Below are 19,279 nucleotides of genomic sequence, written 5' to 3' on the forward strand. Positions count from 1 at the left end.
ATTGTGGTTTTGATTTTCATTTCTCTTATGACTCATGATGTTGGGCATTTTTTTCATGTGCTTTTTGGCTATTTGTAAATATTTTTTGGAGAAATGTCTATTCAAGTTTGTTGCCTTTTTAAAAAATCTGATTCTTTGTTTTGTTGTTTTTTTTTTTTTTAAGATTTTATTTATTTATTTGACAGAGAGAAATCACAAGTAGATGGAGAGGCAGGCAGAGAGAGAAGGAAGCAGGATCCCTGCTGAGCAGAGAGCCCTATGCGGGACTCGATCCTAGGACCCTGAGATCATGACCTGAGCTGAAGGCAGCGGCTTAACCCACTGAGCCACCCAGGCGCCCCTTGTTGGTTTTTTTTTATTGTTGTTGAATTGTGGTAGCTCTTTATGTAGTCTGGATATTAACCCTTATCAGATATATGATTTGTAAAATATTTTTTCCCATTCCATGGATGCCTTTTCACTGTTTGGATTGTGTCTTTTCATGTACAGAAGGTTTTCATTTTTATGTAGGCCAATTTATTTTTGTTGCCTGGGTTTTAATGTCATACCCAAGTCCAATGGTGTGAAGCTTTTCTGCTATGTTTTCTTCTAAGAGTCTTATAGTCTTAGGTCCTATTTTTAGGTCATGATCCATTTTGAGCCAGTTTTTGTATGGTAGAAGGTAAGAGTCCAATTTCATTCTTTTGCATGTGACTCTCCAACTCTCAGTTTCTCAAACAGCATTTATTGAAAAGACTGTCCTTTCCTCATTGAATGATTTTGGTACCCTTGGCAGATATCATTTGATCTTCTATGCAAGGGTTTATTTCTGGGCTTTCCATTCTATTCCAATGGTCGATGTTTCTGTATTTAAAATATTTATTTATTTATTTAGCAGGGGAAGGGGTAGAGGGCAAGGGAGAGAGAGAATCTTAAGCAGATTGCATGCTGAGCACAGAGCCTGATATGGGGCCTGATCCCACGACCCTGAGATCATGACTTGAGACAAAATCAAGAGTCAAACACTTAACCAACTGAGCCACACAAGAGCCCTGTCTTTATGCCAATTCTTGCCTCCTTTTATTCAGACTTTTTTACTCTTTTCCTTTCTGCAAAGAAGGCTTCTTTTCACCTGAAGCAGAGTTGTGTTGTTTTTATTTTCTGTCTTTAATAGGGTGAAAAATGTGATCTGGTTTCCCTTTTTGCTTGAGCAATCTTCATTAATTGTTCCAAATATGTAATTAAATAAGTAAATTAAAAAGTGAAAAATCGGGGCGCCTGGGTGGCTCAGTGGGTTAAGCCGCTGCCTTCGGCTCAGGTCATGATCTCAGGGTCCTGGGATCGAGTCCCGCATCGGGCTCTCTGCTCGGCAGGGAGCCTGCTTCCTCCTCTCTCTCTCTCTGTCTGCCTCTCTGCCTACTTGTGATCTCTCTCTCTGCCAAATAAATAAAAAATAAAAAAAATTAAAAAAAAAAAAGTGAAAAATCCATATGTGTAGGAGATGGTTCAGTGTAGTAATTAAGAAACTTATATTCATATCCTTGTTCCCACTTACTATCTGCGAGAACACACAGAAGTTACCAGGTATTTCTGAGCCTCAATTTGTCATCTGTAAGATGGGAGCATGGAGAGTCTCTGTACTGAATCAAGTGAAAACAAAGCAAGAGTGTGTGTGTACATCATTCTGCTCACTTCCTGGCTCAGAATAATAGTATCAATTATTACATCTCAGAAGTACACATTTTCTTACTTTGTCCACTTCACTTCTTCATTTAGCTTTCCCTTTCACCCAAAATGTCCTCTTCTATCTCTTTAATGACAAAGTCTCCTTTTTGCTCTGCACATCCTTTAAAAAAAATATTTTACTTATTTATTAGAGAGAGAGCAAGAGAGAAGGCGAGTGGGGGGTGGGGAGAGGGAGAAGCAGATGCCCTACTAAGCAGGGAGCCTGACGCAGGGCTCCGTCCCAGGACCCCGGGATCATGACCTGAGCTGAAGACAGATGATTAACCTATTGAGCCCCGCAAGAGCCCCTAGATCCTCCTACATTAATAACAGTTTAACTCAGCTATTCTGAAACACGGGGGTGGGGTGGTGGGATAGTGATTTTGTCCCCAGCAGACATTGGGAAATGCCTGGGACATTTCTGGTTGTCACACCTTGGGGGAGGAGCTACTGGCATCTCATAGGTAGAGGCCAGGGGGGCTGCTGGACCTCCAATCATGCACAGCTTCCCAACAACAAAGAATTCTCTCACCTCAAATAGGAACAGTGCTGAGATTGAGAAAGCCTAGTTTAATGGAGGCTAATACTGCCATTCTTGTTTTTCTATATTAGCATCTTGCACCTGACTTTTTCAAGCTGCCTATAGGACTGCCTGGGAGTAATCCAATGAAAAGGAAGAAAGAGCAGTTTGGGGGCGTATTCCTGGTTGTGCTTCTGAAATGACAATGTGCCAGTGAAAAGGCTATTGGAAATTAGTGCAGCTACTTTGGGACCATCTCCAGTAACATTGAAAACACTGAAGCCAAACAGATGGTGGCTCTTTGGAACTAGTTATGAATTTCTACAGGATTACTTCAGTGACTGTGACCATCAGTCTTAATATGCCTGTGTCTTACATCATTTATGTTTATTGGAATGTAGCTAGCATAGGCAATATTGATTTCACTTAGGTTGAGAGGTTTACCCTGTCAGTTGTTGGCATGACAGATTTCACCTCTTTATATATATATTTTAAGGATTTTAGTTATTTGAGAGAAAGAGTGTGCCCAAGCACCAAGCATGAGCCAGAGGTGGGGGAGGGGCAGAGGGAGAAGCAGACTCCCTACCAAACAGGAAGCCAATGGAGGGGCTTGATCCCAGGTCCCCAGGATCACGACTCTAGCCAAAGGCAGACACTTAGCTGACTGAGCCACCCAGGTGCCTCCAAAGTTCACCTCTTTAAAAGATAAAATGTGCAGCTGAAAATAGAATTTGTGGTGGTGATGGTATGAGGTGATGTTCTGCGTTTGGTGCTGTTTTCAAGGCCATTGGCTGCTCTTTCCTTTTCTTTCAGGTAATAATAACTGGCCTCAATTAATGCACATGGTTCACATCTGTATGGTCACGATTCTAGCCTGGCTCTGGGGCAGGAGATGGATGAAGGAGATTAGAGAGAGGGGCCATGCATAGCCAGCTCTCTTCTGCTGCTATGGGAAGATCTCAAGCATTCTTTTTGACAGCTCCATGATATTCCACTGTGCAGATGTGCTGCACTGCTTTGGCCCATCCCCTGTTCATGGTTTCTGGATTGTTTCCAGTTTTCTGTCATCACACACAAAACCTGGCCCGACAACCCTAATGCCTCCATGTCCTTATGATTTGTGAGGCTGCTTTGGTGATGCAGAACCGAGCTCATAGGTGGCATGCTTTGGCTTATGTTGTCTTAAGTCTGGGAAGGCTAAGAGGTAGGTGACATTCAGATAAGTAGCCAGAATGAGACCTCATCAAGACTGTAGGATGTAAATAATCCCCTGAACACTCCTGGGCTAGCTGAATGACAAATGCACGATTGTTAGGATCACTCATTCAAACCAGGAGCCTTGCAAGATCAAACAGGGATTCTACAATGAGCAGGGAGTCTACAAGGCATATAATTGCTTGGGAATGTGATTGAAAACCACTGAAACTGTGAAGTGGGAAACCCTAAGTGGGATTCAAGAATGAGATGGATGTCAATGGGATGTCAAAAGGAGGACTCAGAATAGATAGCTCAATAGCCCTTATGGGGAAGGTAGTAGAGCAATACAGTTTGGAGGTGGGGGGGGAAGATATAGATATAGATATAGATAGATACAGATATAGATGATATAGATTTAGTATCCTCTTTGTGCTTTTTCAAGGCACAAAGCAGAAGTATTCTTTTGAAAGGGTAAGATATTTGTTTTCCTAAGAGTTAATAGGAAGCTATGAGTAGGGTTCTTGGAAGGTCACTCCTACTACATTTGACAATCAATACAAGACTATTTTCTTTTGGCTATTTCCTCCTCCCTCCTTTTTTCCAATCCTTTTCTGTGGGCTTAGCTCTTTGCTTGTTTAGGAATTTGTCCCAGTGTGGGTGGTAGTGGTTAGAACACCATTTTTCTCTGGGTTGTGATAAAGAAGTAGAATATATAAGCTCCTGGAAGATGTTATCAGTGGAACAGAGAACTGTACCAACAAACTTGGAACTAATTGTTGGCTGATCGCATATAAAATCTTTCTCTCTTATATGAGTATACAATATATTGTTTAACTCATAAAATGTCTTTCTTTTTTTAAAAATTAATCTTTAAAAAATATTTTATTTATTTATTTGACAGAGATCACAAGTAGGCAGAGAGGCAGGCAGAGAGAGAGGGAGAAGCAGGCTTCCTGCTGAGCAGAGAGCCTTATGTGGGGCTCGATCCCAGGACCCTGGGGTCATGACCTGAGCCCAAGGCAGAGTCTTAACCCACTGAGCCACCCAGGCACCCCATAAAATTTATTTCTTGCTCATGAGAAGCTATCATGCATTGGTAGGGGTGGACTGTGTTTTATATAGTCAGGCAGGAACCCGGGCTCATGAATGGGTCCTCATCTGAAATGACACTCACTGCTGTCGCAGGAAAAATAATGGAGCTAGAAGGTTGTATCTTAAATGCTTTGGCTTGGAAGTGACATTGTCACTTAGACTCACAAACCATGGGCCAGAAATAGCCATATCCCGCTGCCTTTCTGCATGGGGGCTGCTGATCTCACAGTGACCTGGAGGTGGCCCCAGTGTCTCCTCCCCCCTCTACCCCTGCTGCTGATTCTGGATTTGCTAGAGCTTCTGAGCTTTTTGCTGGTGACCCTGAACCCTGGCTTTATTGTGTGGTTATCCCATCCCTTTGGAAACATTCTTATGATATATTCTTTTCAGAAAATCATCCTGAGAAGTGTGGCCCTTTTGAAGAATTGGTATACTTCCTCTTTTCCAGAAGTATTGAGTATCAGATAGACTTTCATGTTTCCCTTTCAGTCCAGACTAATAAGAAGCTCACAGCAAAATTAAAACTCAGACTCAGTATGTTTATCTAGGAATTACACAGAGTTGCTCCTCCCTCTACTTCATTATAAAACATTGTCTATTTTTTATTTATTTTTTTTAAAGATTTTACTTATTTGTCAGAAAGAGAGAGAGGGAGGGAATGAGAGAGGCAGGCAGAGGAAGAAACAGGCTCCCCAATGAGCAAGGAGCCCAATGCAGGACTTGATCCTAGGACCCTGGGATCATGACCCCGTCCAAAGATAGCTGCTTAACTGACTGAGCCACACAGGTATCCAGAAACATTGTCTATTTTTAAATCACGTCCTAGTTGAGTGTATGACTTTTATTATCCACCCCAACTTCCCTCTCTTTTGGAACTTGCCAGGGTTTATATTACACATAAATACAAATAATGGTAAATAATAGCTTCTTTTCAGTGAATGCTTCCTTGGTGCCAACTGCTTTATGTGCCTTATCTCATTAATTCTTTACAACAGCCTTCTGAGATATTATTGTCGGGATTGGATAGGCCAGGAAACAGACTCAGAGAGGTTAAGTGGCTTGCCCAGGTCCCCACAGCCAGCAGATGGAAACTAAATCCAATTATACCTGATGCCAAGGGCTGGGCTCCTAACCACTTTCATTTAATAGCACCACACAGATAATTAGATTCAGATAATGTGTCCTGTCCTTACCTAGCTTTGCTTTCATTAATTCAGATTTTCTGTGATATACATATAAGAAAATTGGGAATGTTTATGAGCCAGAACCATTCTTTTTTTCATAGCCCCTTCGGGGAAATAGAGTGTTTTATGTTATGGCTTCTAGCTTAGGTCTTTTTCCTTTCATTTTTCTTTTAAAAATTAAAGACAGATACATTTATAGAGATGTGTGCAATTTTCAAGTGTATATGATGAATTTTCACACACATATGTACACCCCCCCCCCATGTAACTGTCACCCAGATCCAAATTTGGAACATTCCAGCACCCAGATGCCCCCTCCTGTCATTTCCTATCTCCTCCCTTCCCCAAGGTAATCACTATTCTGACTTCTAGCACCATTTGCTCGTTGCCTGTTCTGAACTTCAGGTAAATGTTATTGAGTCTGTACACTTCTGTATCTGGCTCTTGGGGTCATTGTTACATACATGATCTGTATCCATGTCATTGCATGTAGCAAATGGTCAGTCTGTGTTACATCTGTGTAGTATTTCATTGTATGAATATGCTACTGTTTATTGACTTCTACTGTTGAAGGACATTAGGTTGTTTCCAGTTTCTGGCATCTATGGAAAAAAAAGCTGCTGTGAATGCTGTTCTTGCCTCTTGGTGGACATACTCATTTCTCTTAGGTCGGTATTGTTGTACCAGGTTTCACTTTCTTGAATTTAGAAGGCATCAGTTAGCTTTTTAGATGTGATAGCTAGGGTTTTGGTAAGCCACGGAAATCCTAGATCATATATATGTTAATTTGTGGTCTTAAATATAAGCAAATAATTTGCACTATCACATAACATTTAGTCTTTGTGACACTCACAATTTGTGTAGATGTTTCTATGCGTGTGTGTGTGTGCATACATGTGCATGTGTGTAGATGTTTCTGTTTGCAAAACTGGATATATCCATCAGAATTCTTCTCTTTCATTAGCAAGTGACAGAAACCCAACTTAAAACTTAAGTCAAAAGGGAATGTAATGATTCAGGTGTCCAGGGATCAGCTGTCTTCAGGCATGGCTGGATTCAGGTGCTTGAACATTGTTGTCAGTATTTGATCTTTTGGTTTATCTCGTGGCTCTTACCTCTTCCCCATTGACATTCTCAGACAGGTTTCCTCCACTGGTGACCACTGAGAGCTTCAGTCTTATAACTTCCTAACCCAAAGTCCAGCCACAAAAGAGAGCATCTCTCTTCCCAACATTTCTGACAAAACTCGGTAATTGAATCTCACTGGTTCTGACTGGGTTCTGTACCCTGATCCAATCACTGTGGCCAGAAAGAAGAGAATTCTGCTTGAGTCATACATCCACATGTGGCCCATGTGGATTGAGAGGGGGAAGAGGTATTACTCAAGGGAAAGTGTTATCACAAAAGAGAGAAATGGATGCTTGGCAGGGACAAAATAATAAGCAATCGACTTCCACTGTGTTGAGGAATCTGGAATTGAGTTGGCAAATGAACATTCTAAGACTAGAGGTAATGGTAGAAGGTTAATTCTTCAGCTCTGATTACTCAACAAAGAGTCTAACCCTTTTGGTTTGCATAGAGATAGACTTGTCACCATTGGCTGAACTTTAAAAATGGTCTACTTCCTGCTTTCAGTGACATCAACACTTTATCTAATCACACTGGTTTGAAACTGTGGAGATATTTTTGTCTTTTGATTCCCTTATCTTTCACCCTTCCCATATCCAGTCAGTCCACAAATCCTGTTGGTTTTTCCTTTACATTTTCTCCCTTTCTTTTTTTCTTCTGTTTCTATGGATACTATACCAGCATTTCTAGGCTCACCTTCCATCACCATGGCAAGCTAGTGACAAGAGAGTGCTTCTTTCCCAGTTAATCCAGTCAAGGCCCTGGAGGACTAGTCTGGGTTATGTGCCCATTCCTGAACCAAACCTGTGGCCAGGAGCATGGTGGACACTGATTGACTAGGCCTGCATCATGTGACTGTTCTTGAAGTAAGGAATGGGGGGGTAGATGCCCCCATGAAAATCAAGACATTGAAACCAAAAGAAGGGAAAATGAGTAATAAACTAGTAAAAGCAACATATATCCAGTGCATTTCGAAATTTAAATCCAACTATTTCTGATTTGGGAAGTATACAATGTCTATAGACTAGAGCTCAAAGAACTCACAAAATCATATTTACAAACTGGAAGGTGAGGTAGCAATTGTCTTCTTACCCAATTCCTCAGTTACCAGTTACCCAGTTACCAGTAACTGTTCTTCCTTTGTGCATTCATATTTATGCTTTAATCAGTCCTACTACCACAAGTGCATTCAAAGTGCTTAAAAAGTCATTGTTTCTTCCAGTCTTTTGGTTTATTGTTTTGCTCCCCCTACAACCAAAGGAATATTGTGATTCTTTTTTTAAATTTTTTTTATTTTTTATAAACATATAATATACTTTTATTCCCAGGGGTACAGGTCTGTGAATCGCCAGGTTTACACACTTCACAGCACACACCATAGCACATACCCTCCCCAATGTCCATAACCCGACCCCCCTTCTCCCAACCCCCCTCCCCCCAGCAACCCTCAGTTTGTTTTGTGAGATTAAGAGTCGCTTATGGTTTGTCTCCCTCCCAATCCTATCTTGTTTCATTTATGCTTCTCCTACCCGCTTAACCCCCCATGTTGCATCTCTACTTCCTCATATCAGGGAGATCATATGATAGTTGTCTTTCTCCACTTGACTTATTTCGCTAAGCATGATACCCTCTAGTTCCATCCACGTCGTAGCAAATGGCAAGATTTCATTTCTTTTGATGGCTGCATAGTATTCCATTGTGTATATAAACCACATCTTCTTGATCCATTCATCTGTTGATGGACATCTAGGTTCTTTCCGTAGTTTGGCTATTGTGGATATTGCTGCTATAAACATTCGGGTGCACGTGCCCCTTCGGATCACTACGTTTGTATCTTTAGGGTAAATTCCCAGTAGGAATATAGTGATTCTAAGGTCTAAGTTTGACCACATGTATCAGAGACCCCTCAAAACAGTAGTTTATGTAAGATAAAGTTTCTTTCTCTTTTCTTCCCTTTTTTTTTTTTTTTTACATAAAGCCCAAGCTGATATGCTGGCACTGATATGTGATGTCATCAGCAACCAGGCTTCTTCCATCCGTTGTGCTATGATCCCTAGGATGGGTACCACTTTTGTATCCATGACCCAAGATGCCATTTCCACATTCTAGCCCACAGGAGGTAGATAAGAAGACTGAGAAAAGGAGAACTGCCCCTTGTCGTAAACAGCACAAACCTGGTAGTTATATTTATTGCTTCTGTTCACATCCCATTGTCCACTCTTCTGGTCACATCTTGGTGCATAAGAGACTAGGAAACATAGTCCTGATTCTGGGCAGCTGTGTCCTCAACTGTGAAAGAAAGGAGAATAGATAGTGGAAGATAACCAGAGATCTTGGCAGGGAAGAAAAAAAAACTGAACTTTTACTTCCTTTTGCTTTTCAGATTAAAAAAAGAAAAAGATCCCTGAGTAACTCAAATGCAAGAACATTTTAACACTCCAGGGTGAGGAATCTGTGCCAATATGTCTGCCTACTACAGTAATAAAGGGTATGAGGAAGATCCAGATTACCCTGACTATTCACGATCTTGGAATCGTACATGGGGAAATTTGAAAACTCAGGATTATCCAGATTCTTCATATGCTCCGAACAACTCAAGCTACCCTAGCACCAGAAGCAACCCATACTCTGCAGACTACAGAACAAGTCCAGACTATCCTGAGTCTCTAGCAGAACCAGATTATCCAGGATCTCGGAGTAATCCAGAACAGTCTGGCACCAGAAGCAATCCATTCTCTGCTGGCTCCAGAAGAAGTTCAGATTATCACACATCTTTGTCAGAGCCAGATTATATTGGATCTTGGAGAAAACCATACCATCCAGGCTCATCCAGAGAGCCAGACTACTCTGAATCCCAGCAGAATTCTGACTTTGCAGGTTCCAGAAGGAGTGGAAACTATACAGGCTCCAGAACAAATCCTGATTATCTTGACTCTTTTGGAGAACCAGACTACCCTGGAGCTCAGGGAAACTCTAACCATTCTGGCATCAGAGCAAATTCCAACCATTTCAGTTCCAGAAGGAATCCAGAATATGCTGGCTCCAGAATCAACCCATACATAGACACTCTGGGAGAGCCTGACTATCCAGGAGCCGAGAATCAACTTAACCCTCCAAACTTTTTTGGGAAACCAGACTATCCCAATGCTGAGGACTATCAGAATACTCCAGACTTTTGGGGGAAGCCTGATTACCCAGTTGCTGAGGATGATCGTGGTTATGGCTCTCCTGAGACTTCAGAAATAACCAGAGAGTAAGTGCAAGCATCTCCCTCCATTGGGGTGGGGGCCGAATGCTAGATCGTCAAGCCAGTGGTACCTGATTGGTGTTGTTTGGGTTAGGGACATGTAAGATGATTTCTGTGACCTGAAGTTGTAGGAAACTTTCATACCTATCTGTAGACCTTACCTGGTCCATGAACTTTCAGCCTGAGCTTTCAAGCCCTTACCTGAACAGAATCTTTCATTATCTCTTGCTTGGATAGCAACCTCTGCAGTCTCCCGCCTACTCCTATAATCCCTACAAGACCCTTAGATTCCCACTGTTTTGACCCTGATACTTTGCCAATAAAGTTAGGGTTAAGACTTGGTAGTTATGAACCTAAACCAAAATTATAACCAGAATTATATCCACAGGAATTTATTTTTAACCAAGAAACTCCTTTGAAGGTCTAACTCCATGAACTCAATTTAATGCCTCAGTTTTTAAAAAAAAATTCAAGGTGGTTGTAACAGTCCTGATTTTTTCCACTTTTTAAAAATGATTTTATTTATTTATTTGACAGAGATCACAAGTAGGCAGAGAGGCAGGCAGAGAGAGAGAAAGGGAAGCAGGCTCCCTGCTGAGCAGAGAGCCCGATGCGGGACTCGATCCCAGGACCCCAGGATCATGACCTGAGCTGAAAGCAGAGGCTTTAACCCACTGAGCCCACCCAGGTGCCCCAGTTTTTTCCACTTTCGTTTTAATTTTACTATAATTGTCATCTGAATTGATCACTTTTCATGTTTATGGCAGATTTAGTTTAATGATCTTCTACCTTGTTGTTATATTCATCAAATTTTATCAGTCATAGTTTCCCACATTGTTGGTATTCCTTTAAGTTCATTCTAAAAAACTAAGTCCAATGTTTCCTAGTTCAGATTTTATAGATCTAAATTTTGTCAAAAATCTTTTTAGTCTTCTAGCAATCTTTGGTCATTGACAGATTTTACTAAGGATACTGGACATGGACAGTGTTAGTTTGGATGACGTAGTCCTACCAAATCTGATTTTTTTCTAGGTTAAGCTTCCGATGTTCCTGTTGCCAATAAGATGTGGTTCTTTAGTCAGGTTATTTTTAATCTATAAAAAATTATACCCTGTGAAAATTTAACCAATATGAATCTCATTTGGCATGTACCTGTTCTACTAGTGATATTTATAAATTCAACAAAAGGTACTGGCTTGTATTTATCTTGAGGAGTAAGGAAGGATATGGATTTGGGTGTGCAGTAGGGTTAAATGTCTTCAGAATCTAAGTAGGAGGATTAACAGAACCAGATCAAAGTGGCCTCCTTGGTCTTATCCCTCACCACCTGATTCATCATTTCAAGATATACCTTTGATTCTCTTACTCCTTTGTTTCTGATCTTCCATGGTTCTCCATAACCTTTGGAAGAAAGGCCACACTGCTTTGCTTATGAAAAATTTTTTTAAAATTTTTTAAAAAATATTTTATTTATTTATTTGACAGAGATCACAAGTAGGCAGAGAGGCAGGCAGGGGGTGGGGGAAGCAGACTCTCTGCTGAGCAGAGAGCCCAATGCGGGGTTCAATCCCAGGACCCTGAGATCATGACCTGAACCAAAGGCAGAGGCTTAACCCACTGAGCCACGCAGGAGCCCCGTGAAAATGTTTGAGAAAGAGAATGCACTGGTCTAATGTAAAGTGCTTCCAAAGACCTACCTGACTGACTTCCTCCCGTCTCCTTACTACCCCTATCCCCTCCCTACCTCTAATACAGTGGTTCTTGACCTGGACTGAGCCTTAGAATCACCTGATTACCTGGGAAACTTTAAAAAAATAATACAGCTGCCTGGACCCAACTCTCAGAGCTTCTGATGCCATTGTCTAGGGGCAGGGACTGGGAATTGGCATGTACCTAAAATTGAGACCATTGCTCCAGGTTAATTGATTTTTGAAGTATTCCCTTTATATATTCATCACTTCTATTTATGGGCTCACACCTTCATTTATGCTGTTCTTTATCCTTGGAATGCTGTCCTCCTAAATCTTTATATATGAATTTATCCTTCAAATCCCATCTGTGATGTTTCTTTTCCATGTAGATTTCCCTCCAAACTGCCTGCCAGAATTCTTTTCTCTTTCTTCTGAACTCCTTGGGCCTGTCTTTAGGTACTCACCAGTTACTGCTTTATTATAATTGCTTAAATGTGTCTAAGAATCTCTGCCAGACTGGACTGAGAGTTCCTTGAGGGTAGAGACCTGGTGTTTTTATCTTGGTGTTCTCACCCCCTTGACCCCCTTAGACCTTGCCTAACACGTAGTTGGCATTCAGTCAGCGTATGTGGAAGGAATGAATGGATCCATGGATGGATGAAAGATGAATGGATGACTGTCCTTACTATGCTCCTGGGTGAATCTTGATCCATCATTTTGGGATTTCAGGGTGCTCAGCAGAACATCTTCAATCCGGCCCTCATTTCGTCAGAGGGGTGATGGCCCCTTGGGCATCCTTGGGAGAGAGAATGAAGATTACCCTGAAAGCATTGCAATGAAATCCATGGGGATGGCAAATCCATACGACCGCTCTGTGCCAAGGGCTCCTGGCGATGGTTATGGTAAGCATTTGTTAAGATGAAGATCATTTCCTGGGAAGGAAGTCATATCGGTGGGCTTTTAGGGGAGCGGTTATTTAAAAGTTCTAGGAAGAGCATTGGTTTATCCCTTCCCATTCAAACGTCCACCTTACAAAGTTTGAACATTGAGGGACTAGAAAGACAGCAGTATTATCACTTGTCAAAGTGTCCTGGTTAGGGATTATAAAAAAAATGAGTATGCGTATGCTATGCCCATGTGACATGACTAATGTTCAGATTTGGCCCATTGGGGTTATGGGGGAATGTGGGCTCAGTATGGCCAAATCCTCAGATTTTTCTAAAACCTCCTGATTTTTACATGCTCAGAAATAAAGAAAAAAATTAAAACACTGAACTGGGCAAACAAAATCACTTATGGGCTGGATTCAGGCTGTGCTGTTCAGACAGTCAGCATGTGAGTATTCAGAAGCTACTGGGGGGCAAAGGGAGTAAGAGGCAGCTCTGTCCTCAGGTTACTTAAAGCACAAGGGTGGGTGACACCAGCATGTCAAGACTGAAAAAAGAAAAATAGCAAGCAGACTCTTCATATGTGAACAAACATGTTGTCCTCAGAATCTGCTGTGTGTAGAAGTTCAGCTCTGCGAGGCAAAAGACATGCTAAAGTTCTTATCCTCTAGGAAGGAATAGGGACTTGCTATAGAGTAAAGGGAGCCATTTCATTATACGAGAGTCAATAGTATAGAAATTTAGAGCCAGTGGGGCCAGGGAAGAGGAGTGTTCAACCAAGAACAGAATGAGGGACCCAAGTGCTGGTTGGTGCAAATGGCGGATTCCTTATGCCTGAGAGGGTGGATGGGGAGGAGTTTGAAGCAGATGGAGAGGAGGGGATGGGATGCATTGTCATACACTGGTGAGAAACGCTGACTAGTGCACATTTGCATAGAAAATGTTCATTTGGGCTCCTCCAAACCTTTATGTCATGCGTTCTCAATGGGGGGGGCAATATAAATCCCAAGGGTGTAAAATTTACTCTCTTTTTGAAAAAGATTTATTTATTTATTTGAGAGAGAGAGAGAAAGAGCACACTTGAGTGGGGGGGGCAGGGGCAGAAGGAGAGGGAGAGACTCTCACGTAGACTCCCTCCTGAGCACAGAGCTTGACACAAGGCTTGATCCCTGGACCCTGAGATCATGACCTGAGTCCAAACCAAGAATTAGACACTTAACCAACTGAGCCATCCAGGTGCCCTGGTAAAATTTATTCTTGAAAGACCAGATAAGTCTTCCTCTTTTTTATTTTTTTAAGATTCTATTTATTTATTTGACAGAGAGAGGGATCACAAGTAGGCAGAGAGGCAGGCAGAGAGATAGGGAGAAGCAGGCTCCCTGCTGAGCAGAGATCCCGATGTGGGGCTCGATCCCAGGACCCTAAGATCATGACCTGAGCTGAAGGCAGAGGCTTAACCCACTGAGCCACCCAGGCACCCCAGTCTTCCTCTTTTAATATGTAAAGCACCAATACACATATATAAGCAGACACATAGTATATCTGTAGTATTAAAATTTCATAGGAGAAGGTAATGGGGAAGAAATATCTAAAAAGACTCCTTAGGGGGCCAGTAATGAAAAAAAGATTGAGAAACACAGCCTTACCCCAGTGCAAGTGGAGCTACTAATGCCAAACAGATTCTGAGTGTTTCCTGTCCCCTGGAGATTCAGCCAAGCACTTTGCTTTTATTGTCTTGTTCAAATCTGAACAACCACCTTTCATACAGCCACTACTAATTTCCCTATTTATAGATGGGAATACTGAGGCTCAGAGGCACAGTGCCCAAGATCACCTCACTGTTGTAAATTGAAGGCGCCAGTCTCTCTGACCCAAAGCCTGGCTCTCACTTATCCTGTATCATTGCTGGGTAGGATCAGGGCAAAAGATTCCTGACCACTTACACTTCATTTATTTATTTTTTAGAAGATTTTTTTTGGTAAAGATTTTATTTATTTATTTGGCAGAGAGAGATCACAAGCAGGCAGAGAGGCAGGCAGAGAGAGAGAGGGAAGCAGGCTCCCTGCTGAGCAGAGAGCCCGATGCGGGACTCGATCCCAGGACCCTGAGATCATGACCTGAGCCGAAGGCAGTGGCTCAACCCACTGAGCCACCCAGGCGCCCCTTTTAGAAGATTTTTTTTTTAAAGATTTTATTTATTTATTTGACAGACAGAGATCACAAGTAGGCAGAGAGGCAGGCAGAGAGAGGGGAAGGGAAGCAATCTCCCTGCAGAGCAGAGAGCCCGATGTGGGGCTCGATCCCACGACTCTGGGATCATGACCTGAGCCAAAGGCAGACACTTAACCAGCTGAGCCACCCAGGTGCCCCTGACTACTTATGCTAAAAAAAAAAAAATGTAGTTAAGTATGACTTCTTTTTCTGGACTCCTTTGTGGGACTGGGGTTGTAGCCCTTGGCAACCACTTGTCTAGGACTATGCTATCATTATAGACAATGCTCTCCTTAAGAGCCCATCTTTATCCATATATTCTTTAAACCTCTAGGTAATTTTCCTAATGTCATAGTAGCTAGCCACAGTAGGTGTTTAAGTAGTGCTAAATGAATTAATAGCAACGACATTGGTAAGGATGTATCAGTTAGGGGCGCCTGGGTGGCTCAGTGGGTTAAGCCGCTGCCTTCGGCTCAGGTCATGATCCCAGGTGGGATCGAGTCCCGCGTTGGGCTCTCTGCTGAGCGGAGAGCCTGCTTTCCTCTCTCTCTCTCTCTGCCTGCCTCTCTGCCTACATGTGATCTCTCTCTGTCAAATAAATAAATAAAATCTTAAAAAAAAAAGGATGTATCAGTTAGCTATTGCCACAGTAATGTTGCATAACAAACAGATGCAAAAACCCAGTGTTGTACAATAAAGAAGGATTTATTTCTCACTCACACATGTGCAGGTTTGCTTGGGAGTTTTACGGAACTAGGCTGGGTGTGGCTGTTCTTGATCCCAGGTCATGGGTCCTATGTCTAGAGCCTAGTGTCCTTCTTGAACCACAAGGGAGCCACTTGGGGGCATTGTTGTTCCATGGCATAAGCCCGAAGTACTCAAAGTGGCAAGTAAAAACACACCATGTGTCTAAGGTTTTGTTATGGACCTGGCATATTGTCACTTAATGCCTTGTTCCATTGATAAAACTCACATGACCAAAGCCCAACTTCAGATGAGATGTCAGGGGATGGTGGTATGACATGCTGAATAATAATTGATCTACCACAGTAGTTAATATATATATCAATAGGTTACTGTGTTTCAGGATTACTTTAAGCACTTTGCCTGTGTTAACTGATGAGATTCCCTCAACAGTGCTACGTGAAGTTCCCATCATTTTTCCTGTTTTAGAGACTACAATATCGTAGCTCAGAAAGGTTAGGTAACATGCCAGAGGGTATCAGCCAGTAACAAAGTTGGGAACTGATCCCCAGCAAGAAGTTCAGAACTTCTTGCAATGTAATTTTGTGCATGGTTCACATCAAACTGTGTTCCATTTTCTCAGTTGCAGAGTTTAGCTTTTAATGTTTACTGTGGGTGGAATAAAAGTATCCTGAAATATGACAGTGTTTAGATGCTAAGAATAGACTCTGTCCCTAAGAAAATCATGCCGTCTTTCAAATTTATTCATGCATTACCATAACATGTTAGAAATAGAAGGAACTTCTGTGATCATCTACACAAGTTTTTTCTTTGCTTCATTTTTTTTGTGTTTTAATTTTTTTTTAACAGTTTTAGGTTCACAGTAAGATTGAGGGAGAGGAAAGTACAGAGATTTCCATACAACTCCCTTCCCCACACAGCAGAGACTCTCCCATTATCAACATCTGCCACCAGAATGATACATGTCGTACAATTGATGGACCTACATGGACACATCATTTCATCTTGAGTCCGTAGTTTACATCAGAGCTCACTCTTGGTGCTATAAATTCTGTGAGTTCGAACAAATGTATAATAACATGTATCACCCTTATGGTGTCATACAGAATAGTTTCAGTGCCCTAAATGTTCTCTGCTCAACCCCCTAGATAAGTATTTTCCAAATTCGAGTTGTAGCTTGTTAACAAGTTGTGAAATTAATTCTGAAAAATGAGATAGAAAAGAATGAAATGGGGGCACCTGGGTGGCTCAGTTGGTTAAGCGACCGATTCTTGATTTTAGCTCAGATCTTGGTCTCAGGGTTTTGAGTTCAAGTCCTGCATTGTGCTGCTGGGCATGGAGTGTACTTAAAAAAAAAAAAAAGGAATGGAATAGTATAAGAATATATCAGAGATCCTTTTATGTAGTCAAGCAAAGTATTGTTAGTGAAACTTGTTTTTCAGTTATGTATGTGTAGGTATATTCTGGATCTTAGTGTAATAATTTTAAAATTTTTTATCAAGTTTTAAATTTTAATTCTAGTATAGTTAATATTCTAGAATTATAGTGTTATATTACTTTCAGATGTGCCATACAGTGATTCAGCAATTTCATACATTACTCAGTGCTCATTGTGATAAATATGCTCTTAATTCCCATTAAGAGCATTAATTCCCATTCCCCCATCCATCTCCCCTCTGGTAACCATCAGTGTGTTCTCTATTGTTAAGGATCTGTTTCTTAGTTTGTCTCTCTCTCTCTTATTTTCTTTTGTTCATTCATTTTGTTTCTTAAATTCCATATATGAGTGAGATCACATGGTGTTTATCTTTCTCTAACTGACTTAATTCACTTAGCTTTTTATCCTCTAACTCCATCCATGTCATTGCAAATGGCAAGATTTCATTCTTTTTATGGCTGAGTAGTATTCCCTTGTAACAATTATTTTTAACCATGGCTTACACTAAGATGAAAACCATTGATTGAAGCTATTTGTACTTAATTGCATTGTTTCCATATTTATGCCCTGTTTTCCACCCGGGCATCCAGTCATCAGTCTCTTAGGACCTTGAGGTCAAGGTTGAGGTCTTACTGACCATTATGTGTGCAGTAATGTCTAGTTCGGTGGGATTAATTGGTGATGTCTCCTGCCTCTTCATTTCCAGTGAACCCTGCTTATGTGAGTGAAAGTAGCCTCTACCCAGTTTATGGAAACCCACCATTGTCTGGAAGCGACTGGCACAAGTCACCCCAAGGTAAGGCTTAAATAGATTGTATTAAAAAAAAATCAGCTCTAGAGAGGAATGTGTTCAAGACAATACAGATATCACTATTTCCTTTTGACCTCCAGTGTGGTAGCTGGAGCAGTACTTGCTTAATTTACCAGACCAGGGGTGTCTTTTAGAGATGCAGAGTTTTTTCTCTCCTGGATATCAAGATGTCTTCATCAGACTCTTCTGGTTTCATGTGACAGAAATCCAGCTCACGTGGGCCCAAGGTGAAATGTACTGGCTTGTGTAGTGGGAAGGACAGGGGGAAGCAAAGAGTTGAAGGTAGAGTTACCTTGCAGGACCTCGTACAGAGCTTGGGACATAGTAGGTGTTCAGAGATATTTATTGAATTAATTTGTGAAAGAGTTACAGGAACAAAGGCCTCTGAGTCTGCATTAATCAGAATTTTTCTGAATAATCATAGAATTATTATGATGCTGGGATCTAGGAATGGTAGGACCAGAGAAAGAATGCTGTGAGATCAGTTAGGAGGCTCTGTAAGGATCACTGTGTGTGGTGATGAAGGTCTGATCAGAGGTAGAGATGGAGAGATAAAAAGGAAGCAAAAGAGGACAGAAGCCAGGGAATGCTGAAACTTGGAGGCAAATCTATGAACAATAAGAACTAAACCAACTGATGGGATCCTCTATACAATAGTGCGAACGAGGGGCCCCATGACCTAAAACCATGTCTCACCTTCTGCAGTTGTAGCTGAAATGACAGCCTTTTGCCTCATTCTTTTTTTTTTAAGTTTTATTTATTTATTTGAGAGAGAGAGAGAGAGGAGGAGGAGGGGCAGTGTGAGAGAGAGAGAGAGTCTCAAGCAGACTCAGCACTGAGCACAGAGCCCGACATGGACCTTTATCCCCTGAGATCATGAGCTGAGCTGAAATCAAGAGTTGGAGGCTTAACTGACTCAACCACCCAGGTGCCCCTAGCATCATTCTTTAAGAGCCTTCTCAAGGAAAGGTATATCTTCTACAAGGGCTGGGTGTTCCTACGTGGGAGGGAAAACCATGGAGGTATAAATGATCACATTCTCTCTTTGGTTCCCACTAGAGCAGAAAATGGTTTTAACTATTGAGGAAAGGAAATGGCTTTTTACTTCATTGGACTGCTCTATCTAGCCAGCCTAAGGTTGGTAAAAGGAGAGTCCCAGAAGGCAGAGTAGGAGCCAGAGATGAATCTGGTTTTCTTCACCATTTTGCTTTGCATTGGTTTGGATTCTCAAACCACATACAATTAGCTGGTGGACAGCCTCCTGATAAAATGGATGGATTTGCATGGATTGTGCTATATACCTATGAAGCACCTGGCACATGGCAGGTACTCATAAATATTCATTTATTCATGAATGAATAAATGATACATCAACATCTTGTTACAGGAAGGGGCCGTTACATCTTGTGAAATGATTAAGAGGCCCCACTTTGGGTCCAGACAGACCTGGGTTTGACTCTCAGC

The 19,279-nt window shown here is 41.6% G+C and overlaps 1 protein-coding gene across 4 annotated transcripts in view; it reads left to right on the forward strand.

The window, feature by feature from the left end:
- The window catches only part of TMC5 (transmembrane channel like 5), a 76,866-nt gene that overhangs the window by 16,494 nt on the left and 41,093 nt on the right, over nt 1-19,279 (forward strand). For all 4 annotated transcript variants that reach the window (XM_044233122.1, XM_044233123.1, XM_044233120.1 and 1 more), the window contains 3 exons: nt 9,209-10,078; nt 12,493-12,665; nt 17,711-17,800. In XM_044233122.1, the coding sequence (XP_044089057.1) occupies nt 9,288-10,078; nt 12,493-12,665; nt 17,711-17,800 (1,054 nt within the window). In that variant the 5' untranslated portion in view covers nt 9,209-9,287. The remainder of the gene's footprint in view (nt 1-9,208; nt 10,079-12,492; nt 12,666-17,710; nt 17,801-19,279) is intronic.

Source organism: Neovison vison, chromosome 14 (assembly GCF_020171115.1).
Source record: "Neovison vison isolate M4711 chromosome 14, ASM_NN_V1, whole genome shotgun sequence".
In the NCBI taxonomy this organism is placed as follows: domain Eukaryota; kingdom Metazoa; phylum Chordata; class Mammalia; order Carnivora; family Mustelidae; genus Neogale; species Neogale vison.